We start from the raw sequence: 24,752 nt of genomic DNA, 5'->3' as shown, positions 1-24,752 counted from the left end.
GAATAGAAGTCCAACTTTTGCTATTCAGAATATGACACCTGAAGAGGCTTGGAGTGGGAAAAGACTGGTTGTAGATCACTTCAGAATCTTTGGATGCATCGCATATGCCCATGTCCCAGATGTAAAAAGGAAGAAACTTGATAACAAGACTGAAGAATGTGTCTTTCTTGATGTAAGTGAAGCATCCAAAGCATATAAATTATTCAATCCACTAAGAAAGAATATTGTGACTAGCAGGGATGTTGGTTTTGATGAAGAGAACACTTGGGATTGGAATAGGCAGCAACATACCCAAGTTCTTTATGACAATGATGCTGAATAGGAGCAAATTTCAGCACTTTGTATGCCTCAAAATTCATCAAATGCGACTTCTACAGCTACTGGAATTTCACTGACAGGCTTTGAAGTCAATGAAGAAGAAGCCCAATCTCTTCGCCGCGTTAGAAGAAAGCCTGCTTGGATGGAAAATTATGAGGTAACTGGAATTGGAGATTCAATTACTCACTTTGCCTTATTTTCAGACTATGAGCTTACAACTTTTGAGAGTGCTGTCAAAGAAGAAAAATTGCGAAAAGCGATGAATGATGAAATTAATGCCATTGAAAGAAATGATACTTGGGAGTTATCCGATCTTCTGGATGGACAAAAAACCATTGGTGTAAAGTGGGTCTTTAAAACAAAATTGAAAGAAAATGGTAAAGTTGACAAATTAAAGCACGTTTGGTAGCCAAGGGATACAAGTAGCACTATGGGATCGACTATACAAAGGTTTTTCTCTAGTTGCGAGACATGACACGATCAGATTGGTGCTTGCATTGGCGGCACAAGATTCTTGGCCTATTTTCCAACTAGATGTCAAATCGGCATTCTTGCATGGGTACTTGGAGAAACAGGTATTTGTCGAGCAACCCCTAGTTATGTCAAGATTGGAAATAAGCATAAAGTTTATAGATTGAAGAAAGCTCTTTATGGGCTAAAACAAGCCCCTCGAGTTTGGTATAGTCGCATTGAAATTTATTTTCTTAAAGTTGGTTTTTCAACATGTCCTTATGAGCATACGCTTTTTGTCAAGATTGGAGATAAAGGAAAAATGCTTATTGTCTACTTGTATGTTGACGATCTTATATTTACTGAAAGTTGTGATGGCATGTTTGAAGAATTCAAAAAACCTATAATGGATTAATTTGAAATGTATGATCTTGGTATGATGCATTACTTCCTTGGCATAGAAGTGGTACAATCGAATGATGGGATCTTTATTTCTAAAAAAAAAAAAAATGTGGGAGAAATTTTGGACAGGTTTCAGATGAAGGATTGTAATCTTGTAAACACTCCAGTTGAGTTTGGCTTAAAGTTATACAAAGATCGTGAAGAGAGGAAGGTTGATAGCACACTTTATAAACAAATTGAGGGCTGTTTGATATATTTAACTACAACAAGACCAGACATAATGTATTTTGTGAGTTTAATCAATAGATATATATATGGAGAATCCTACACAAATGCATTTGTTAGCTATCAAGAGAATCCTTCGTCACTTGCAAGGAACTAGAGACTTAGGGCTATTTTACAAGAATGGTGAAAAGTCTAATTTGTTAGGATTTACTGATAGTGACTATGTAGGAGATCAAGATGATAAGAGGAGCACTTCGGGTTATACTTTTATGTTTGGAACAGGTTCTCTTTCGTGGTCATCCAAGAAGCAACCAATTTTCACATTGTCAAGTACATAAGCTGAATTTGTTGCTGCAACAGCTAGTGTTTGTCAAACTATTTGGCTAAGGAGAATTCTTGAGGAGCTACAATTCAAGCAATCGAGACCTACTAAAAAAATGTGTGACAATAACTCAACAATAAAACTCTCCAAGAATCCGGTGTTACATGGAAGAAGTAAGCACATTGATGTGAAATTTTATTTCTTGAGAGATCTTAGCAATGATGGAACAATTGATCTAATCTACCGTAGGAGTGAAGATCAAGTTGCTGATATATTCACCAATGCCCTCAAGATGGAGTCATTTGTGAACCTCATAAGGTTACTAGGTGTTTGCACGGTGAAAAAAGTCAACTCTTTAAACCGAATGTTAACAAACATCAGTTTAAGGGAGGGATTATTGATATAATAGTTATTTCCTTTTGCATGTGTTGCTGATTTGGTTTTTCAGTTATTAGAGTTAGTGGAGTCATGTATGTTAGTTATCCTAATTTTTAGGTATTAGTGGGGCAAGTGCTTTATGCTGAACATGGGTAGTTATGGTGTGTTTTACATTATGTATTTTGTCTTTTGTAAAAGACTTGGTTGTTCTGTACGTAAGATGAAGCTTTAGCCTCATCTCTCCTTCTTTTAGCAATTTAACACCTAAAGCTCACATATGAGATCTTGACCTTTGTGGGAATGTGTAGCGAATTAAAATTTGGACGTTAAACCAAAGATTTGCACCCAAAATCAAGAACAGCAAAACTATTTCATCAATGCTCCTAGGCCTACTGCGCTAGTTAATGTGACGGGATTCATTGTTTATCAATTTAGTAAACGGAGATGATGACCCAAAATTGCAAGTACAAGAAAAATGGGCTTAATTATGATGCGTCCTGAGATCAAGTCGATTGATTATCGTCCAAGTTTACACGAGCGGGGTGACTCGCACTATTCGCTAGATGTGTCATGATTTTACGATAATGAACCGATCGAGTACATGAGACTATTTAACCCTTTTGATGTATGTAATGTGAAATTTAAAATTCATAATTTGTGTATTGTTGGTAATGTGAAATTTAAACTTCATAATTTGTGTATTGTACGTAATGTGAAATTTAAACTTCATAATTCGTGTATGGTGCAACTTAGGTCCGGAGTAGATAAGAATTTATTGAGGCTAATCTTATTTTTCTCGCAAACCAAATATATATTAAAAACTAAGCGAGGTGTACAAGTGAGGATTTTCTTCAAACGGAATCCGACGTGGTATAAGAATCCCGTGCAATCAGACATCTTCCTATCATTTATAATGTCTATTACATGGGGTATACAAAAAGAGTACAAAAACCAAACGGTTTCGCTCAAGAAATCCTTTATAAAGAAACGTTCGGCGTTGATTCATCTTCTCTGAGAAAAAGCGAACTCTTTAGCTCACGACCTTGGCACAAGCCGCAGGGTTTAGCTTGCCAGAGAGCACAGGCTTGACGTTGGCACACTCAGATGTGGCGGGGCCTTCGGGGCCATTATACACGAGGTCGATGTCCGCAATCTCGACTTCTTGGCACGGCACGCTTTGGCTGCACAAGACCTTCACCGCGACCTGGGATGCTGAGGTTCCCTGATTTTCTTGAAGCTGACTTTGCTTATCTTGATAAGGGAAGGAACCTGAACAAATCGAATGACATACAGATTAGGGCCGACATGTAAAAGGTTTAACGATTGTGCGATTCGTTTTTGTTTCCTAACCGACTTTAGAATTGTGAGCAAAACCAGCGTTCCAGTTCGTTCGAAATTAAATTGATTTCGTTTAGCGGACGGGTCAATATGCATTTCGTTTCTAATGTGCATGACCTATGCTAATTCTCCTGTTCATGTGCTTACCCCTGCTTTGCACTGGTTAAATGGGCAGTATCCCTGGTCTAGGATCACAGGGTTGAGGACGTTGTCCATCTGGATATCCTCGAAATGCATGTCAGAAGCCGTGCCGGGTTTCGACGCAGGCCAAGTCTTGATCCTCACACCGTTATCCGCACCAATGATGGTGCAGTTCGTGACGAAGACACCCTCCACGGGCTCTTCGTTTTCATACTTCCCGAGGCTGCCGACGCTGATGCCGTGGCCCGGACCGCAGGTCACCCCTTGACAGTGATCTGCCGGCTCCCGTCACCAAGGGAGACACAGTCGTCCCCTGTCTTGATGTCGCTGTCGAGGATGTTGACCCCGTCCGACCGTCCAATGTGGATCCCGTCCGTGTTGATGCTGTCGGCCGGCGCATTCACGTGGAAATTCTGGAACGTCATGTTCTTGGCGCCCAAGACGTTTACCTGGAAATACTTGCTGTCGAGCGTCGTTACGTCATGGATTAAGGCATTGGTGACGAAGTTGAACCTCAAATTCTGTCGAAATTCAATGGGTGTTAGCAATTCCCCCTGGTGCTCAAAACTCGGTTAATCGCGTTGTCTTAGTTTGGATATACCCCCATCAGCGTATCCGTTATTCTAATGACCGTGCGGTTCGAAATCGACATAGAAACGAATAATACCGACGGGTGCTTACGGTGGGGAGAGTACGGCAGTTCGTGTTCTTGGCGCAGTCGTTCTGCCCCCAGGCTGTCTTGCCCTGGCCGTCAAAGGTCCCGCCGCCCGACATGGTGAGGCCGTCAATGTGTTGGAACACGACCCAACCGTCGGTCTTGAAGAGGCTCGGGTCCGCTGGGGCCTTCAATGTGCCTTGGAGCTCGAACTCCACGGGGCCTTGCAGGGGCCGTCCAGGGCAACCTCCGTCAGCGCGAACGTTCCCCCCGGGATCAGCACTTTAGCAGGAGTGGTGGATGCGCACGCCTCTTTCCATGCACTCAGCAAGGCCTTCGAAATAATTTGTGACGAAAACCCTCGTTAGCCGCAGAGATTTAGGAAAGAATGCCGTAAAGCTATTCTTTAAAGAATACGCGCACCTGGCTAATGTCTGAACTGCCATCGCCCTTTGCACCGTAAGTCGCGACGTTAAAGACCTGGGCGTTGATGGAAGAAGAAAAAGACAACAGCAGCAGCAGTGCACCAACGTACGATTTCATTGCCATCGTTTCCCTTCTGCTACTAGGATTCCTGGTCTCTCTCTTTCTCCCGGGCGCTTGCTGGACCTTCCAAGAAGAAAGAAAGAGGACGCTGTTGGGTTGATCTTTCCCCTTGGCGCTGGAGCCATTTATACTGCATCCGTGGGGGGAACCTTATAACGCCATTAACAGATTTTAGCCAATTTTAAGGTAAATCCGTCGGGAATTGAGCGCACGCGAGAAAGTCTCCACGTTTGCCCTCCTGGTTCCTCGCTCTCCCCCGTCTGCCATTATTAGCTTTCCCACCGTTGCCTGCTGATTGCCAACTTCCATATTTTGGGTCCCTGGATTTTCTCTATCATGCCAGATCTCGAAACCGGGGGTCCTGCTTGCGGAGAATCGATCCATCTTCCTGTTATTGCCGTCCGGTGTTGTTGTAAGCTAGCTTTTAAAAGTTATACTACAAAAATGCTTCACTTACTATCAAACTCCGAGCATATCTCATCCTCAAACTTCAATCCATCATTTTGCTTCTATCGATTCATTGAAGGCTTCGAGTACCGATCGAACCAACGCCCTTCGAGACGCATTCTGATTCTAGGTTTTCCTACTACTGGATTTGAACCCACGACTCTCTTGTTGAAGAAGGCCTTCTGGACGGCATTTATTAGGTGACCAAACAAGGAAATACCGAAATAGCTTGATATGCACGCCTCTCATTTTCATTCTTATTTTTAAATGATAAATGATAACGAAAACCCAATTTGTCCATAAACCCAAATCTGTCTTTAAGTTAAAATAAGAAAAGGAAAACTACTTTCATTCTCCATAACTGAAAAATTAGAAATAGAAAACGAGTAGTTTCTAAAAGGAAAATTATCCAAAAAGTCTTAAAATTATTGCACATTTGCCACTTTAGGTCTAAACTTTTCAATTTTGTTAGTTGAATACTAAACATTTTCACAATTTGCCAATTAAGCCAATCTGGTTAATTTTAACTAAAAATCATTGATGTGGAAGCCATCTATCGTACATGGCCAGCCAACGTTGACAATTTTATTAATTTTGATATGTTCCTTTTCTTTTCTTTATTTTTCTTTTTATTCTTTTTTGGTTTAAAAGATCAACAAGGCCACTGGCCACTAGTTGCGTCCCAATGACCTACACCAACTATTGACTGAGGGTCGACAACCCCCAGCAGCCTCTAGGCAAGGGCCACAAAGCCCTCACCGAAAACAAGCACAAGTTCATGGACATCTGCTAAGGTCAACAAGGGCGTTGCGACCCCTCGTCCACCCTCACTTTGCTGGTGAGGGCCACCATGCCCTGCTTCGCCAAATCTGGCAAGGGCTCACTAGCCTTGTTGAGGCTAGTGAAGGCATCACAAGCCCTTGCCCAAACCCTCAACCACAACAAGGGCTCACTAGCCCTTGCTAACAGCCCTCACCTTTGACTGGTGTGGGCTTGGTCATCCTCATCCCCAACTAGCAAGGCCCTTGCCCAAGGGTTAGCAAGGGTTTCCGTCCCATTAAACCAAAGAAAAGGAGAGAAAAAAATAAATGATATAAAATTCAAAATATGTTTAAAAAATTATTAAAATTTATCTACATTAGTGCCGATCATACCATGTAAGATGATCGATGTTGATTAAGCTGCCACATTAGTGGTTTCTGATAAAAATTGATCGAATGAACTCAATTAGCAAAATTTCAAAATGTTTGGCATTTAATTAGTAAAATTAAAATATTTAAGACTTATTAGACAAAAGTGTAATAGGTGTAGGACTTTTTGGACAGTTTTTGTATTTCTAAAGCGAAAATTCTTGCATGATTGTCCATTAATTGCTAGGGGAATAACAGACATTTAGATTTTTTTTTTTTTTTTGTCGATCTTACTTTACTCCTACTCTAACTCTCACCCTCAAACTTTTGCCTTATCTTCTTGTAAGACGTGAGAGTCAAAACCCACACTTGAAACTAAATCATTCCACCCCAACCCCCCGAGAAGGTGGAGATTTGAACCCCCATCTCCCCCCTTTTCATGTTGAAAGATGGTCACTAGGGCAAACCCCAGTGGTTAACGGACATTTAAGATTCACAAGTTCCTTTCTCATAGAGATCTATCTCAAAGTTGTTCACAATTAACGAGCATATCATCAAAAGTCAATAATACATACAAACATATTCTAAACAATTTATTAAAAAAATTTCAATTAACCTATTTTACGCCATATGTTAACTACAATTATAATTAGCAAAATAATTTCATTAGATATGCATCTATTTAATCATAAGCTTTAGTCATGTAACTAAAAAATTTTGTTGTACATCGCTATGGGGGATTAGCACTTCATGACAAGGTTATAATAAGAAATAATTCTACAAAAATGAGAAATTTTATCCACTGATGTTAATTAAAGATCAACCTTGTTTTCTGGAAAAATGACACGAACAATCCTTGAACTTTGACTCAATGTGCAATTTGGTCATTGAACTCTTAATTTATTTGATGTGATCCTTGAACTTTAGCCAATATGCAATGTGGCCCCTAAACTTTTAATTTGTTTTATATAGTCCCTGAACTTTTGATACATATTCAACATAGTCCTTGAACTATATGAAAATGTTCAATATAATCTTTTTTCATTAATTCAAGACCAATGACTATGTTGAACTTTTTCATATAGTTCAAGGATTATATTGAACACGTATCAAAAGTTCAAAGACTACTTTGAACAAATTAAAAGTTCATAAACTATATTGCACATTGGGCAAAAGTTCAAGGACCACATTAAACAAATTAAAAGTTCATCAACCAAGCCAAAATTCAAAGATTGTTTGTCTCATTATCCCTCGTTTTTACCCAGTATGAGAGATGACTTTTTAAGTGATGCATATGATATCTCTAGAAAATTATACAAAACTCTTCGCAACCTAACATAATACACAATTAACCCTAAATTATCAAATGTCCCACTTGAAATATCAACCTCTTAAACTTTTTCATTTTCTTAGGGCCGTTATTCTTCCACTGTATATTTCTTAGCGTGTGAAATATGCATGAGTTTTAAAGCATTAAAGATGTATTTTCATCTCTTTCAGCGGAAATATCTCTTTTACTCTTGACTTCTATGGAAAAAAATGAAGGAAGCACATATTAATTATAATGTTATATTGGAAGAAATAAATAGGAATTACAATATTAAAAAATGAAATTGTCTAAAATTTAAGAAACATATTAATAGAACTAATGATATTTTTTTAAGAAGAAGAAAGAAAATTAAGAAAGTGAAAATATGTTTCCGTAACAGAAAGGTCAAATTTCAAGAATGGGACATTCATTATGTATTTTTATATGGTTAATAATGGAAACAAATGAATTAGCAATTAAAAATACTTAAAAAATTATCACGGAGTTCAGTTAATCATTTCCTTTGATGCGTTGAGCAAATCATTTACTCTTATAATTTGTTAGATATTTTCATTGATCAATCAATTTTCACATCAAATAATCCCTTAAATATACATAATGAGTAACCAGCTATTGACATTTGACTTTTTTCTAATCGAGACTTCCTTTTTACTTAATCGGCTGTTATTCTTTTTCTCAAAATATCTTGTTTACTGCAAACAAATGAGCACTTATGAAACATAAGCGAGTGCTACTTAGTTGTATAATCTGTAAATTGGCCATTTAAAAAAAAAAAAAAAAAAAAAAAAAGGCAAACTGTAGATAGCCATCAACTTTTAAAACCATTTCTTAAATTCTTAATCAATTTGGACTTCAGGAAAATGGTTATTAAAATAACTTCCAAACGCATTAATTCCCAATAAGTCTACTTTGAGAACCCATTTATTCAATTCAAGTATTTTTTTTTTTTTTTTTTTGGTCATTTAGCTATATACATGTTCATGTTCTGAATAAAATATGACTTATGTGCAAGAAAATTACAAAGTAGCAAGAAATTGAACATCTTATTGATTTCTCCAGAAGTCTCTTCACAATTTCTTGGTGGTACTAAGCATCATCTGTATAACTAGCAAAAGCATAAAGAGATGTACATAGCTTTTTCTAAGTATACAAAATATAAAAATAAAAAGGCAAAAGTTCTACTTTTATTTGCAGCCTATTTCACCAATCTCTCATCATGTCGTGAAATTTAAACTTCATAATGTGTGTACGGTGAAACTTAGGTCCGGAGTAGGTAAGAATTTATGGAGGCTAATCTTATTTTTTTCGCAAACCAAATATATATTAATAACTAAGTGAGGTGTACTAGTGAGGATTTTCTTCAAACGGAATCCGGCATGGTATCAGAATACCGTGCAATCAGACATCTTCCTATTATTTATAATGTCTATATTACATGGGGTACACAAAAAGAGTACAAAAACCAAACAGTTTCGCTCAAGAATCCTAGTCTTCAAAGCTCGACCTTTCCACATCCTTTATAAAGAAACGTTCGGCATCCATTCGTCTTCACTGAGAAAGAGCAAAGTCTTTAGCTCACAATCTTGGCACAAGCCCGAGGGTTTTGCATGCCGGAGATCAAAGGCCTGACGTTGGAACACTCCGACGTGGCGGGGCCATCAGGGCCTTTATACACCAGGTTAATGTCCGCGATCTCGACGCCCTCGCATGGAATGCGCTTGCTGCAGGCGATCTTCACTGCGACCTTGGTCGCCGAGGTTCCCCTGATTCTCTTGAAGCTGACATTGCTGATCTTAACAAGGGAAGGAATCTGAACAAATTGAATAACATAAAGATTAGGGCCGATTGTGCGATTAGTTTTCGTTTCCTAACTGACTTGAGAATTGCGAGCAAAACAAGCATTTAAGTTTCGTTCGAAATTAAATTGATTTCTTTTGGCAGACTGATCAAATGCATTTCGTTTCTAATGTGCATGACCTATGCTAATTCTCAGTTCATGCGTCCACCTGTGCTTGGCACTGGTTCCATGGGCAGTATCCCTGGTCTATGAGCACAGGGTTGAAGACATTGTTCATCTGGATGTCCTCAAAATGCATATCGGTGGCTATGCCGATCTTCGACGCGGGCCATGTCTTGATCCTCACGCCGTTGGTGGCACCATTGATGGTGCAGTTCGTGACAAAGACGCCTGACACGGGCTCTTCGTTGTCATACTTCCCGAGGCTGCCAACGCTGATGCCATGGCCCGGACCGCAGGTCAACCCCTTGACAGTGACCTGCCGGCTCCCGTCACCAAGGGAGACGCAGTCGTCCCCGGTCTTGATGTCGGTGTCGAGGATGTTGACCCCGAGCGACCGTCCGATGTGGATCCCGTCCGTGTTGACGCTGTTGCCCGGCGCATTCACGTGGAAATGTTGGAACGTCACGTTCTTGCAGCCCAAGACGGTTACGTGGAAATACTTGCTGTCGACCGAGGTTACATCGTGGATTATGGCATTGCTGACGACGTTGAACCTCAAATTCTGTCGAAATTCAATGTGTGTTAGCAATTACCCCCATGCTCAGAGCTCAGTTAATCGCATTGTCTAAGTTTGGATATATCCATTGGCATTAGAGGTCTGCATAAAAATTGGGACCCCCAACTTAAACTACCTGGAACCAATGGTTCTTGAGGGAATCGGTCCGGTTCCCAGTTCTAATTTATGAGAACCAATGGGTACCCATCCAATTCTCAATTCCATGGGCGGATCCGTCCACTCGGACTGAACCAATTATATTATAATAATATATTAATTTTTAATATTAAAATAAATTTCGAAATTACCAATTAGCAAACTTAAATTTTATGGCTCCATCTCCTCTTATGTTTCCATATTTTTATAAGAATTTAGTAAAGTGTGTAAGCTGTCTTTCAGCAACTCAACAAATGGCTCATTCAAAGGATATTTTCGAGACTCACATAGGACACCGTGTTCAAGAAAATGTGGAGTACCGGTGGAATTATTTTTACAAAAAGAATTCAGTAAAGCAAAGATTGTAAGAGATTGAACAATGTTAGGGGATAAAGAAAAAAACAATCTACATATGACAATCATCCAAAACCTTGAACTTAAAGAATATTTTAGATTTCAATTGAAATGATTCAAAAATAAGAAAAAAAAAACATATTTCTCTTCTTTGGTAGTGTTTTCAATAAAATAAAGAAAAATGGTACCTTAATTAAGCTAGTTCAATTTAAAGAAAAATATTACTTGATATGAAAAGTACTCACGGCGGGATTTGGAAAACGATATTATTATTGGTGAAACCAATTCCATGGATCTACTCGGGAACCGGACTAGACCGATGGTCTGGTTCTCGGGTGGATCTATGCAACTAACGAGTGGTTCCCGGTTCCAATTTTTTGGAACCGGTCCTTAGCAGGCAATTCTCCATTCTAGGCCGAGAAACGCCCACCCGGACTATGCACACCCCTAATTGGCGTACCTGTTATTCTAATGACTATGCGATTCAAAATGTATATAGAAGCGAATAACGTGGATGGGGCGCTTACCATGGGGAGCATACGGCAATTCTTGTTCTTGATGCAGTCGTTCTGCGCCCAGGCCATCTTGCCCTGGCCATCAAAGGTCCCGCCCAACATGGTGAGGCCGTCGATATTGTGGAACACGACCCAACCGTCGGTCTTGAAGCGGGTTAGTTCTGGCGGGGCCAGAAGCCTGGCGTGGACCTCGAATTCCACATGGGCCTTGCAGGGGCCTTCTAGGACCACCTCCGATAGTGTAAACGTTCCTCCCGGGATGAGCACTTTAGGACGAGTAGTGGATGCACACGCCTTTTTCCATGCATCTAGCAATGACTTCAAAAGAATGCGTAACAAGCCTTGTTAGCAGTAGAGGTTTAGGAAATGATGCCGTAAACCTATTCACTAAAGAGTATACGCACCTGGGTTATGTCTGGTATGCCACCGCCCGTTACATTATAATTCTCGATTTGAAAGACCTGAGCTTTGATGGTGGAAGAAAAAGACAGCAGAAGCAGCAGGAGCGCACCAACGAAAGATTTAATTGCCATCTTTTTCCTTTCTACTACGAGCATTCTTGGTCTCTCTCTCCCTCTCCTTGGTGTTGCTGGAACTTCCAAGAAGAAAGAGAGAGGATGCTGTTTGGTTGATCTTTCCCCTTGGCGCTGGAGCCTTCTTATACTGCATCCGTGGGGGAAAGCTTGGAACGCCATTTACAGCATTTAGCCAATTCTAAGGTATATCCCCCGGGAATAGAGTGGGCGAGAGTCCCCACGTTTTCCCTCTAGGTTCCTGGCTGTCCTCCGTCTGCTATTGTTAGCTTTCCCACGGTTGCCTCCTTGTCATCAACATCCATGTCCTGGGGCACTTTCTCTATCCTGCCTAATCTTGAAACCAGGGGGGTTCTATCTTCGGAGAATCGATCCATCTTCCTATCGTTGCTGTCCAGTGTTATCCCAAGCTAGCTTTCCAAACTTACCACCAAAATGCTTCGCTTACTATCAAACTCAGAGCATATCTCATCCTCAAACTTCAATCCATCATTTTTTTTCTCTCCATTCTTCTTTGAAGGCTTCAAGTACCCCAACCAAATCAACTGCTCTTCAATATTGTGCTCTGATTCTGGGTTTACCTACTATCGGATTGAACCGACAACTCTCTCGTTAAGAAGGTCTTCGAGACAACATTTATTAGGTGACTAAGGGCGCATTTGGTAACATTTATATTTAAAAATTGTTCCAGGGAACAGAAATAGAAAAAAGTGTTTATATTCCAAGTAACAATTTTTGAATAAAAAAATGCATTTGGTAAACTTGTTCCAAGAATAAAAATGAAGAGAAACACGTTTGATAAATTTGTGTTCCTTTTTGTTTCTTTTAATTTTTTCTTTTTTTTTTTTTTTTTCTTTTTTTCTTCTTTTGGCCGGTCGCCGACCTCGCCATGGCCGGCGACCGGCCGATGAGGGCGGGCAGCTTCGCCCAACCACAGCGAGGCTCACCGTGGTTGGGCGAGGCTCGGCCTCACCTTGGCTGGGCGAGCTCGGGCTCGCCCAGATCCGGAAAGCCCGAGCTCACCCAACCTTGCCTTCGCCAGCCTCGATGACGTCACCGGCCAAAGAAAAAAGAAAAAGAAAAGAAGAAAAAAAAGAGAAGAAAAAGAGATGAGAGAAAATTTGTTCTTAAAAATTGTTCTAGAAACATAAAACACATTTTTATTATTTCTTGTTTCTGTTCCAAATGTGTTCGAGAACAAAAAAATAAATTTGAAACAAAAACGTAAACAAACGTGTTTCTTTCTTTTTTGTTCATTGGAACAAAAAAACAGAAATTTTGTTCATAAACAAAAATAAAGAACATTAACAAACAGGCTCTAAATAGGGAAATACTAAAACCGCTTGATGATCTCTCATTTTCATTTTTATTTTTAAATGATAATGATACCGGAATCCCATTTTATCTATTAGCCAAAATTTGTTTCCATTTTTAAAAAGAAAAATTGTTGTCATTCTCCATAACTACAAAATTGAAAATAGAAAAACGAGTTGTTTTTAAAAGGAAAATTATCCAAAAAGTGTTAAACCTATTGCATTTTTATCAATTCAATACTAAACATTTTAATTTTATCAATTGAGTCCTAAAAATTTTCAAAATTTGCCAACCAAAACCATCTAGCTAATTTTGACCATAAATCACAAATGTAAATAATTTTTAATAATATTTTTGAAATTTTTTATTAATTTTTTTCTCTTTTCTTTCTTTTCTTTGTTTTTTTCTTTTTATATTTGGCTTCAAAGGGTTGAGAGCCATTGGCTGAGGGACGGCGACCTCCACCAACCACTAATCGAAAATTAGCAACCCGCACCACCCCCTAGGAGAGGGCCATGAAGCCCTCACCAATCGCAAGCATGGGGTCGCAGCCCCCCGCTAAGGTTGGCGAGGGCATTGCAAGCCCTTGTAGGCCACAACCAGGGGATTGCGGCCCTTGCCCACCCTCACTATGGCCATCAAGGGCTCACAAGATCTCATTGTGGTTGGCAAGGATATCGTGAGCTCTCGCTTGCCATAGAATTGCACTATGGCCCTCGCCTACCCTCATTATGGTCAACAAAGGCTCACGAGCCCTTGTTAGATCTAACAAGGGTCACAACCCTTGCCTCAATTGGCGAGGGTTTCATGGCCCTTACCCAGGGGCCAATGGCCCCACCAGCCCTTTGAAATAAAAAAAGAGTAGAAAGAAAACAAAAGGAAATGGAAAAAAAAAAAAAAAAAATTATTAAAATTTGTCCACATCAAGGTTGGCCATGGCATGTAGAACGGCCAATGCTAACTAGAATGTTATGCTAGCTATTTCCAGTCAAAATTAGGCGAATTGACTCAATTGGTAAACCTTGAAAATGTTTGGACTCAATTGGTAAAATTAAAGATCTAAAACTAGAGTAACAAAAGTGTAATAAATTTTCCAGTTTCTAAAACGAAATGCTTGCCTGATCGTCCGTTAGTTGCCAAGGGACGTTTATGATTCGCAAGGTCCTTACTCTGAGAGACCGGATGATTAGCTAATCAGATCACAAAGTTGTTCACGATTAACAAGCATATCATCAGAATTAAATAATACAAACATATTCTATACAAAATTTCTAAAAATTTCGTTTAATTGACATATTCTATGTCATGTGTAAGACTATAATTATAATCTGCAAAAAGCTTTCATCAGATTTGCGTTTTTTCAGTCAATACTGCAATTCCATTATCACATTTGTAAAACCATAAAACTATGAAAAACACCACTTTTCCGGCTGCCTCCATTGGTTGTTGGTCGGCACCACCAGTCATTGCCTGCCGCCGCTAGTTGCCCCCACCATCGCCACCGATCACGGTCACTGTTGTCAAATGTGATATGATTGTCAAATGTTGTCTTTTCAAATGCTTTGATATCTAAATTTGTAAAATTAGAAAGAAATATTTGTACTGGACAATAAAAAGTCCCAAGGAAAAAGATTTCAAATGTTGTCTTTTAACTAGTAACACTCCAGCTTTGCATAGACACACTCGGACACGGCCGGACACGCTCGGACACGCGGTCAACACGTGTCGGAGTTTTCGACACGTGGTCAACTCTTTCCGACACGCGCGTCGGAGCGTGTCCGGAGGTTTGTGGGCGGATCTTTCTAAATTTGTAAAATTAGAAAGAAATATTTGTACTGGCAAAGGGCGCAACGGAGGCGAGGCAGCAGCAATAAAAAGTCCGCGTCGACGACTTCTGGCTTTGGGAAGTGTTACCAAGGAAAAAGATGGGAAGAAAGAAAGCTGTGCAACGTACCTCGTGCAGCGTGATTTGGGATCAAGAGAACTGAAATAAAGAGTTGTTAAAGCAACCCATTTAAATAAACAATAGATATTACTATTATTAGTGTAAATTCTATGAATTAAATTTTGATTTACACAAAATCAATAGCCAGTTTCTCTTGAAGCGAAAGTGACGGTTGAGATTGCACGGCCATTTTCAAGCGATAACGATGTCATTATACTAGCATTGCTCACTCCTTATCCTTTTCTTCATTCATGTAATTAAAATTCTATTGCTGTATATTACTAATAGGGGATTAGCACTTGATGACGAGGCTATATTAAGAAATGATTCTACAAAAACGAGAAATTTTACCCATCGATGTTAATTATAGATAAACCTCGTTTTCACATAATTTGAGAGTGACTTTACCTGATGCATATAATATACAAAACTCTTTTCAACCTGACATAGTACACGGTTACCCCTAAATAATTAACTGTCACACTTTAGATATCACCCTCCTGAACTTTCATTTTTTTTAAGGCGGTTAGCCTTCCGTTATATATTCCTCAGCATGTGAAATGCACATGAGTTTTAAAGAATAAAGATGTATTTTTCATCTCTTTCAAAGGAAATATCTCTTTTACTCTTGACTTCTAGTAGGGAAAAAATTAAGCAAGCATAATGTGATTAGAATGTTAATATTGGAAGAAATAAATAGGAATTATTATATGAAAAATTAAAGTTGTCAAAATTTTAAGGAACATATAAATAGAACTACTTAATTTTTTAGAGAAAAAGAGAGAAAATTAAGTAAAGTGGAAAAATGTCTCAATAATAGAAAGGCCAAATTTCAAAAATGGGATATTCATTATGCACTTTTAGATAGGCGTAAGCATAATTCCAGGGCAAAACCCGAATCAGTGGAAACCTATGACGCTCTAGGTTCCAAGGTAAGCAAAGTAAATTCTAAGTTTCAAAAATTGGAAAACCTATTTCGATAGGTAAGTTTTAGGTTCCAAGTTCTTCACAAGATCTTGTGGTATTTCATGGCATTCGATGATAAGTATATAATTTGAACCCACTAGTCCGAGTTTCCATTTTATAACTAAGACTTTTACATCACTAATATTTCATATTTCTTGTATGTATAAATATAAGTTATGGTCAGTGAATTATAATAGTAAGTGATGGTTATTAAAAGTGATAATTCACCCTAATCGTTCAATTAATAACAAAAGCATAACGTGGGTAGATTCTAAAACCGACCTTGGAACTTGTGACGAGATAAGTTCCAGGTTTTAGGGTATGTACGATACGTTCCAGATTCCTAAAAATGAGGAACTTGTTCCAACAAATAGCTTCCAAATTTTTGGTGGAATCTATACAAAACATAAAATTGTTCACCCCTACTTTTAGATGTTAATTAATGGAAACAAATGATTAACCAATTAAAAACACTTATCACCATGGGCTTCAATTAATCATTTCCTTAGGAAATCACTTACTCTTATAATTTGTTAGATATTTTCATTAATCAATCAATTTTCACATCAATTAATCCATTAAATATACATAATGAGCAACCGGCTTTTGACATTTGACCTTCTTGTTAACGAGACTCCCTTTTCACTTAATTTGCGGTTATTCTTATTCTTAAATATCTTATTTAATGCAAACTAATGAGCACTCGTGAAACATAAGCACTACTATTTAGTTGTATAGTCTGTAAATTGGCCATGGCAAAAAAAAAAAAAAAAGACAAACTGTAAATAGCCATCAACTTTTAAAACCATTTCTTAAATTCCCAATAAATTTGGACCTCAGGAAGAAAAGATATTAACTTCCAAACCCATTTACTCCCAATAAGTCTACTTTGAGAGCCTCTTTAATCAATTCAAATAAAAAAAAAAAAAATTTGTCATTTAGCTATGAACTTGTTAATTCAAGTAATTCTTTTCATCGATCGGTAAACACATAGAGCCCCGAAGCGACCCAATTAGAGCTACTAGAAAACTTTCCTCCCCTTTTTTTCTTTTTTTTGAATTTGAAGCTTATCAAGTACAGTTCGAAACTAGCATAGTGATCTACCGTGAACATGTTCATGTTCTTGTCATGACCCTCCCAAGGGTGGATGAGCTGGGGAAAAGCTAATGGACTATTCAACAGGAACGAAGTTTCCTCTCATGAGGCTACCACTTGCATCTAGTGCTAGCTCTCTCAAGCCTTACCAATCACAACTTGGTACTCAATTCAACATGTGATTAAACTTAGAGCCATCATGATCGATTATGGGTCAATTAGACACCCAAGTAAAATGCGATAGTATATTTTACTTCTCAAACTAGAGATTCATAATACGGGAACTTAGTTATGCTAGATTAACTTAACACCCCTTTGGTACGTTTTCTCTTTATTTCGAAAATGATTTGCATGCAGTCTTTGTCCATCTTTACCTTGCCACTAATATTTGAGGGGTGATCAGATGGGTACGCAATCAAGAAATGTAGCACCCAATGATCAAAATAGTAAATAGATTGCAGAAGATTTTAAGAACCTAGATGCACTAAGCAAGCAAAGTGTGTCCCTATCCGCCATCACGAGATTTTTGCATACTACCATTTTAGAAAAATATGCAAACAAAATGCATGAAAGTTATGTATGATACAATGACTAACTAATATGCAATCTGTACTAAATTATTTCTCCTAATTAATGCAGCGTATATGAGACCGACTAATGTACTTTTGTTCTCCTTTCTTAGTAAAAAGACAAATGCCCCTCAAGTCTAAAAATTAAATGTGCATGCATTTTCTATTCTAGGACTAACCATGGATTAACCTATGATACAAATCAATATAAAGTGCTATCTTTATTTCTAATTTTATGAAAACAGCAAACTTAAATCCTAGGACTATAATGTGATCTAATGAACTAGGTATTGATGTTAACTATGTGCAATGCAGATGATGTAATGCAATTAGCAACTATATTATTTTTTAAGTGATTTACATTATATGGTATAAGACTAATTAAATCTTGGTCTATTTGCAATGTTGGTGAAATCTAAATGACATTTTTTTACTTGGTTTTATTATGAAAATTATCTGAAATTTATTTGGATTCTAAATTAACATGCTCAAAATCCATATGTATTATGAAATTAATCATGCATGGCCCTAAATATGAAAACCCCAAATTGTAAATTATGAATGTACTTTAAACTCCAATATGCATGATACACTGACGTGCAATGACAATGTACAAATTAATCACAACATGCTCAACCATAGCGATCCCCACAATCGACCTTAATGTCTAAAGGTCAGAAAGCTGAATATGTCTTTGTTGGTGCATGAAACAAAATTAAAAACGACAGTGAACTAAGGCTTTATCAACTATAAACATGAACATAAATTACATACTGGGACCGTCAATCATCCACTCAAACATACCTCATCCTCACCTTGACTAGAATTGGCCCGAGGGATATGAGACTAATAGGACAAGACGTAAAGGAGCGTGGCCACCGGGTTTGGTGTTAAACCAGCAAGGGGCACAGAAAGGATGTTGCAGTGAAGAAACAGCCTAGCTAGTCGAAGCTTTCCGGGATGAACTGAGCAACGATGATGGAGGAACTGAACAGCTGGCCAGAATAAGGGTACTACCGTACTGCAAAGTTCACCCAGACGACCTGCAATGAGTAAACAAAGTAATGGGCTACTCTGGAAATGCTGGACGCATTGCTGGTTGTTGCTCGGCCAGCAGGAGACGCAGAGGGGCGGGCTGTTGTTCGGAGGGGATCCACGGAGATCTAGCTCTCGCTGGAAATGGAAGAGGACCAGGCGTGAGCGGAAACTCGCTGGTGTCACCTAGGAACTTGCTGGGGATGGCAATGAGGCAACGGCAGCATGAGCTTCAGCAGTGGATGGCGGGATGGCGTGGACGTAGGACACTAGGGTCATCACCGGATCGTTTCATTGCTGCAGGGGGACCCAAGCTCGTTGGAATGACCTGCAGAGGGCTTCGCCGGGGCTGGATGGTAGCGGATGGAGAGCTGCAATGTCACCAAAAAGTGAATAAATTGCCGGGGCTTCGCAGGAATTGATGGAGGAGGGTAGGGATCGCTGATCGTGCACGGCGAAGAAAAATGTGGTAATGATGGTAAAAAAAGGAAATCGGGCTGCCGGGTCTCTCTAGTGGGTGGACGTGACCTTCAGCAGGAAGAAAGAATTTTTGGTCTCTCTGCAATGGTTTTTTTTTTTTAACGATGGTTTCTCTCCCGTATTGGAGACTCATAGAGGAAAACCACCGTGATGATGATAAAGACGTCTCTCTATCTTTCCCCGAATTTGCTCACTAACCTTGCGGCTTCACGGCTTGCTAATTTCGGGAGCACTAACTTGGGAAAATTGTCCAAAAAGTCCTAAACCTATTGCACTTTTGTCAATTCAGTTCTAAACCTTTTAACTTTGCCGATTCAGTCCTAAACAACCGTTGGTGACCGATGTGGACAATTAATAAATAATATTTTAATATTTTTTGAATTTTTATTATTTTTTTCAATTTTTCCTTTTTTTTTTCTTTTCTTTCTTTTCTTTTTGGCTTTTTTCTTTACTTTTCCGATGGCCGGCCACTGGCCACAGGCAACGGCCAACCACCGGTCACAACCCGCCAGCTAGCCTTGCCCGCCATAGGCAAGGCCCGGCCGGCGAGGAGGAGCCCCGATGAGGGGAGCCCTCACCCAAGCGCAACCCGGCAAGGGTCGTCTGGGCAAGGCCAACCCTCACCCAGCCGTGGCGGCCTCGCGAGCGTCGGCCAAGCGACAGCCGACACCGAGTGAGGCTGCCCGGCCTAGGCAAGGGCCAGCCTCGCCGGTGGCTCGCCCTCACCCAAGCAAGCATCACCTCGCCCAAACCAGATCTGGCGAGGCCGGCGCTCGCCCCTGGCCAGCGGGGCATGGACAATCGGGAAGATGACGACGGCCCTTCCACCCCGCTAACATTGTCAATTCCCGGCGGCGAGTCGAGCGAGTCGGGGTCGAGGCGAGAGGACTCGAGCGTAAGAGATGGAGGGACGACGAGAGCGAGGCGGGAGGACCCAAGCAAAAGAGATGGAGAGACAAAGACGATGATAGCGGCGACGGCGACGTGGTTCGGGCATGAGTTCATGACGGCCGGTGGCTAGCCGCCGCTCGTGGCCGGTAGCAGCCATCGGAAAAGGAAAGAAAAAAAGCCACAAAAAAAAAAGGAAACAGAAGAAAAAAATAATAAAAATTCAAAAATATTAAATTATTATTAAAAATTGTCCACACTAGCGCCGGCGGTCCAACGTGGCACCACCCGCGTCTATATCAGCATTTTCCGGCCAAAATTGGCCGGATGGACAGAATCGACAAAAGTGAAAAGGTTTAGGACTGAATTAACAAAGTTAAAAGATTTATGACTAAATTAGCAAAAGTACAATAAGTTTATGACTTTTTGGACAATTTTCCCGCACTAACTTACGCAAATATCTTGACTCTTTCCCCTCACTTCATCTCTTCAAAAGTCATCTTCTTTTCTTTCCATTCCTCAGTATCTTGCCAAAAATCCATCCCTGCTCCCTTGCCGGCCGCACTTTCAAATTGTGAATCCTTTAATTGTGGAAGAAATTCCACCGATTTTCCTCCTCGTGGCTTCAAGCATGCCCCGGCAATCACGGTCCTTTCAAGATCGCGATGTGCGATCTCTTTTTCAAGCCGGTTACCTAGCTGTTATCCATTATCCTTCGTTCCTCATTGGCCAAATTTGGACTCCAATTCGGGTTGCCGTGTCAAAAATCCTAATTCAAATTGCGATGTGGATCCATTCAATCAATCCCAGACATTCACTTAAAACATGTCAATTTCAATCGGCTCCAGTCGTAGGCTTCAACTTTAAGACCCCGCACAGATGGGCAGGGACGATTTCCCAGTGATCGTCGGCTTCATGTTCGCGGGCTGCGACGTGGAGGCCCCGTTCCTCCCATTATACCTCAAGTTAATATCAGCAAGCTCTAGTTTCTGGCAAGGCACTCCTCTTCCGCAACCAAGCTTCTCAGCAAGTGGTGTTGCAGACGTTCCTCGGATGTCCCTAAAGCTCACATCTGAGATCTTGACCTTTGTGGGGAATGAGTGGCTAATTAGAAATTTGGACGTTAAACCCACTTTAATTCACGTCCTCCCAATTATTTTATTGAGGATATCAGCGCATTATCCCGAGATTTGCACCCAAAATCAAGAACGGCAAAACTATTTCATCAATGCTTCTAGGCCTACCGCACTAGTCAACGTGATGGGATTCATTTTTATTAATTTAATAGAGTACATGGACACGATTGATGACCCAAAATTACAATAAAAACGGGTTTAATTACGAATTCACCCTGAGATCATGTCTGTTAGAATAAAGTAGAAAAGAGAATTTCTATATATTTTTGTACATCTAACACTGATTAGGAGTGAGCATGATCCAAGTGATCGGTTCTCATTTTAGAACCAAGAACCGCCCACTAAAGATCGGCTTCGAAAATTTGGAACCGACAACCACTCGTTGGTTCCGTGGATCCACCTGGAAACCCTAGCGTGGGCTAGTTCTTGGGTGGGTCCATGAAACTAGTCCCACCAAACTTCACACACTTAATGCAACATTTTCCAGCAAGCTAAAGTAAAGTAAAAAGACAGAATTTCCATATTCTTAGTTGCAATATCAATAAAAAGATTGAACTCATATTTAAAGTTGATAGTCAATGCCATGAATCGATGGATGTTGAGTTTGAGAGTGAAGGCCGTGAATAAGAGATAGTGAGATGGCTTAAACGAGGTAAGAGGGAGACAAGATGAGAATGGGTGTTGAGCTCCAAATTAAGGATTTTTGGGTTTTCATTTTTCTTAAATTGTTTTTTGATCTTAAACTTTTCTTAAAAATTAAATATATATTTTATATTACTAGTCCGGTCCAAATGGGTGAGTGGGTGGTTCCACATTGAGAACCGAGAACTAAGCCAGTACCCACCGATTCCAATAAAGTGGAACTAAGATCCAAACCAGCTCCCTTGGGAATTGTTGGTTCTAATATGGTCCGATCCGATTCTGGGCAGTCCGAATGATTCTTGATTCTTTTGCACACCTCCGATACTAATGATACAAGAGCCTATTTATAGGCTGTCCTAGATAACTATCTAAAATAATAAAATATTACGATACCAAATAAAAATCAATTAGAATCAATCGTGGAAGACATAGAAGAGGTCAGTTGGAGTTTGGAGAAAAGTCTTTAAAACACCCAGATGGATTTTACGATGATGAATTGATTGAGTAAAGGAGATTACCCGAGCCTTTTGATGCACCGTAACGTGAAATTTAAACTCCACAACATGTGTATGGGAAAACTTAAGCCTAGAGTAGTGAAAATTTATGGAGGCTACTCTTATATTTTTGGCAGACCAAATATAAATTAATAACTAAGTGGGGTGTACGAGTGATAATTTTCTTCAGACGGAATCCAACGTGGTATGCAATCAGACATATTCGTATCATTAATAATGTGTAAATTACATGGGTACACAAAAGAGTACAAAAACCAAACAGTTTCGATCAAGGATCCTAGTCTTCAAAGCTCGACCTTTCACATCCTTTATAAAGAAACGTTCGGCGTCAATTCGTCTTCACTGAGAAAGAGCGAAGTCTTTAGCTCACAATCTCGGCACAAGCCAGAGGGTTTTGCATGCCGGAGATCAAAGGCCTGACGTTGGAACACTCCGACGTGGCGGGGCCATCAGGGCCTTTATACACAAGGTTAATGTCCGCGATCTCGACGCCCTCGCAAGGAATGCGCTTGCTGCAGGCGATCTTCACTGCGACCTTGGTCGAAGAGGTTCCCCTGATTCTCTTGAAGCTGACGTTGCTGATCTTAACAAGGGAAGGAATCTGAACAAATCGAATAACATACAGATTAGGTCCGACATGTATATGGTTTATCGATTGTGCGATTAGTTTTTGTTTCCTGACTTGAGAATTGTGAGCAAAACAAGCATTGCTGTCTACCTGTGCTTGGCACTGGTTGAATGGGCAGTATCCCTGGTCTATGAGCACAGGGTTGGCAACATCGTTCATCTGGACGTCCTGGAAATGCATGTCGGTGGCTATGCCGATCTTTGATGCGAGCCACGTTTTGATCCTCGCGCCGTTGGTCGCGCCGGTGATGGTGCAGTTCGTGACAAAGACACCTGACACGGGCTCTTCATTGTCGTACTTCCCGAGGCTGCCAACGCTGATGCCGTGGCCCGGACCGCAGGTCACCCCCCTGACAGTGATCTGCCGGCTCCCGTCACCAAGGGAGACACAGTCGTCCCCGGTCTTGATGTTGGTGTGGAGGATGTTGACCCCGAGCGACCGTCCAATGTGGATCCCGTCCGTGTTGACGCTGTCGCCCGGCGCATTCACGTGGAAATTTTTGAACGTCAGGTTCTTGGCGCCCAAGACGTTTACGTGGAAATTCTTGCTGTCGAGCGTCGTTACGTTATGGATTATGGCATTGCTGACGAAGTTGAACCTCAAATTCTGTCGAAATTCAATGGGTGTTAGCAATGCCCCCGGTGCTCAAAACTCAGTTAATCGCGTTGTCTTAGTTTGGATATACCCCCATCAGCGTATCCGTTATTCTAATGACCGTGCGGTTCGAAATCGACATAGAAACGAATAACACCGACGGGTGCTTACGGTGGGGAGAGTACGGCAGTTCGTGTTCTTGTCACAGTCGTTCTGCCCCCAGGCTATCTTGCCCTGGCCGTCAAAGGTCCCGCCGCCCGACACGGTGAGGCCGTCAATGCGTTGGAACACGACCCAACCGTCGGTCTTGAAACGGCTTGGGTCCGCCGGGGCCTGCAGCCTACCACGGATCTCGAACTCCACGTGAGCCTTGCAGGGGCCTTCTAGAACCACCTCCGACAGTGCAAAAGTCCCTCCCGCGATAAACACTTTAGCACGAGTAGTGGATGCGCACGCCTTTTTCCATGCACCTAGCAATGACTTCAAAAGAATTCGTAACAAGCAAGCCCTCGATAGCGGCAAAGATTTAGGAAAGGATGCCGTAAAGCAATTCACTAAAGAATATACGCACCTGGGTTATGTCAGGAATGCCACCGCCCTTTGCACTGTAATTCTCGACTTGAAAGACCTGGGCGTTGATGGTAGAAGAAAAAGACAGCAGCAGCAGCAGCAGCGCGCCAATGTAGGATTTGATTGCCATCTTTTCCCTTTCTACTACGAGGATTCTTGGTCTCCCTCTCTCTCTCCTCTCGGTGCTTGACGGAACTTCCAAGAAGAAAGAAAGAGGAAGCTGTTCGGTTGATCTTTCCCCTTTGGCGCTGGGGGCCTTTTATACCTCATCCGTGGGGGGAAGCTTGGAACGCCATCTACAGCTTTTAGCCAATTTCAAGGAATATCCCCCAGGGATAGAGCGGGTGCCAAGAAGTCCCCGCAATTTCCCTCCTCGTCCCTGGCTCCCCCTATCATTAGCTCATCCACGGTCGCCTCCTTATCATCAACATCCATGTCCAGGGGCCCTGGATTTTCTATATCATGGCTGATCTTGAAACCGGGGGGGTTGTAATTGCGGAGAATCGATCCATCTTCCTATCCTTGCCGTCCGGTGTTATCTTGAACTAGCTGATCCATCTTCCTATCCTTGCCATCCGGTGTTATTTTGAGCTAGCTTTCCAAAGTTACCGCGACACAA

At 40.7% G+C, this 24,752-nt stretch overlaps 2 protein-coding genes and 1 non-coding gene across 3 annotated transcripts; all 3 read right to left on the bottom strand.

The window, feature by feature from the left end:
• Positions 1 to 3,125: 3,125 nt before the first annotated feature.
• LOC104429337 lies at positions 3,126 to 4,778 on the bottom strand. The gene is made up of 4 exons (XR_005547771.1): positions 4,653 to 4,778; positions 4,256 to 4,563; positions 3,581 to 4,095; positions 3,126 to 3,364 (listed from the first exon to the last, which is right to left on the bottom strand). It is a non-coding gene; the product is annotated as an exopolygalacturonase (transcript).
• A 4,474-nt stretch (positions 4,779 to 9,252) lies between these two features.
• Positions 9,253 to 11,827, bottom strand: LOC104427121 (exopolygalacturonase). The gene is made up of 4 exons (XM_010040261.3): positions 11,628 to 11,827; positions 11,236 to 11,541; positions 9,689 to 10,204; positions 9,253 to 9,492 (listed from the first exon to the last, which is right to left on the bottom strand). The coding sequence occupies exons 1-4, from the start codon at positions 11,778 to 11,780 to the stop codon at positions 9,253 to 9,255; spliced, it is 1,215 nt and encodes a 404-aa protein (XP_010038563.2). The 5' UTR covers positions 11,781 to 11,827.
• Positions 11,828 to 20,911: 9,084 nt separating this feature from the next.
• Positions 20,912 to 24,263, bottom strand: LOC104427120 (exopolygalacturonase). Its single transcript, XM_039305020.1, has 5 exons — positions 24,135 to 24,263; positions 23,735 to 24,043; positions 23,060 to 23,575; positions 22,712 to 22,942; positions 20,912 to 21,133 (listed from the first exon to the last, which is right to left on the bottom strand). The coding sequence occupies exons 1-5, from the start codon at positions 24,261 to 24,263 to the stop codon at positions 20,912 to 20,914; spliced, it is 1,407 nt and encodes a 468-aa protein (XP_039160954.1).
• Positions 24,264 to 24,752: the final 489 nt, after the last annotated feature.

Source organism: Eucalyptus grandis, chromosome 11, assembly GCF_016545825.1.
Source record: "Eucalyptus grandis isolate ANBG69807.140 chromosome 11, ASM1654582v1, whole genome shotgun sequence".
NCBI lineage: Eukaryota > Viridiplantae > Streptophyta > Magnoliopsida > Myrtales > Myrtaceae > Eucalyptus > Eucalyptus grandis.
The sequence above is the reverse complement of the archived record's forward strand: the minus strand, read 5'-3'. Positions and strand labels throughout refer to the sequence as shown.

Coding starts and splice junctions, on each gene's coding strand:
- LOC104427121 (XM_010040261.3), bottom strand. CDS start 11,780: ATGCTCGTAGTAGAAAGGAAAAAGATGGCAATTAAATCTTTCGTTGGT. Junction 11,542..11,627: donor GCATACCAGACATAACCCAG/GTGCGTATACTC, acceptor ATTCTTTTGAAG/TCATTGCTAGATGCATGGAA. Junction 9,493..9,688: donor GGAACCAGTGCCAAGCACAG/GTGGACGCATGA, acceptor CAATTTGTTCAG/ATTCCTTCCCTTGTTAAGAT.
- LOC104427120 (XM_039305020.1), bottom strand. CDS start 24,263: ATGGCAATCAAATCCTACATTGGCGCGCTGCTGCTGCTGCTGCTGTCT. Junction 23,576..23,734: donor ACTGCCGTACTCTCCCCACC/GTAAGCACCCGT, acceptor GAATTTCGACAG/AATTTGAGGTTCAACTTCGT. Junction 21,134..22,711: donor CTCTGGCTTGTGCCGAGATT/GTGAGCTAAAGA, acceptor TTCCCCACAAAG/GTCAAGATCTCAGATGTGAG.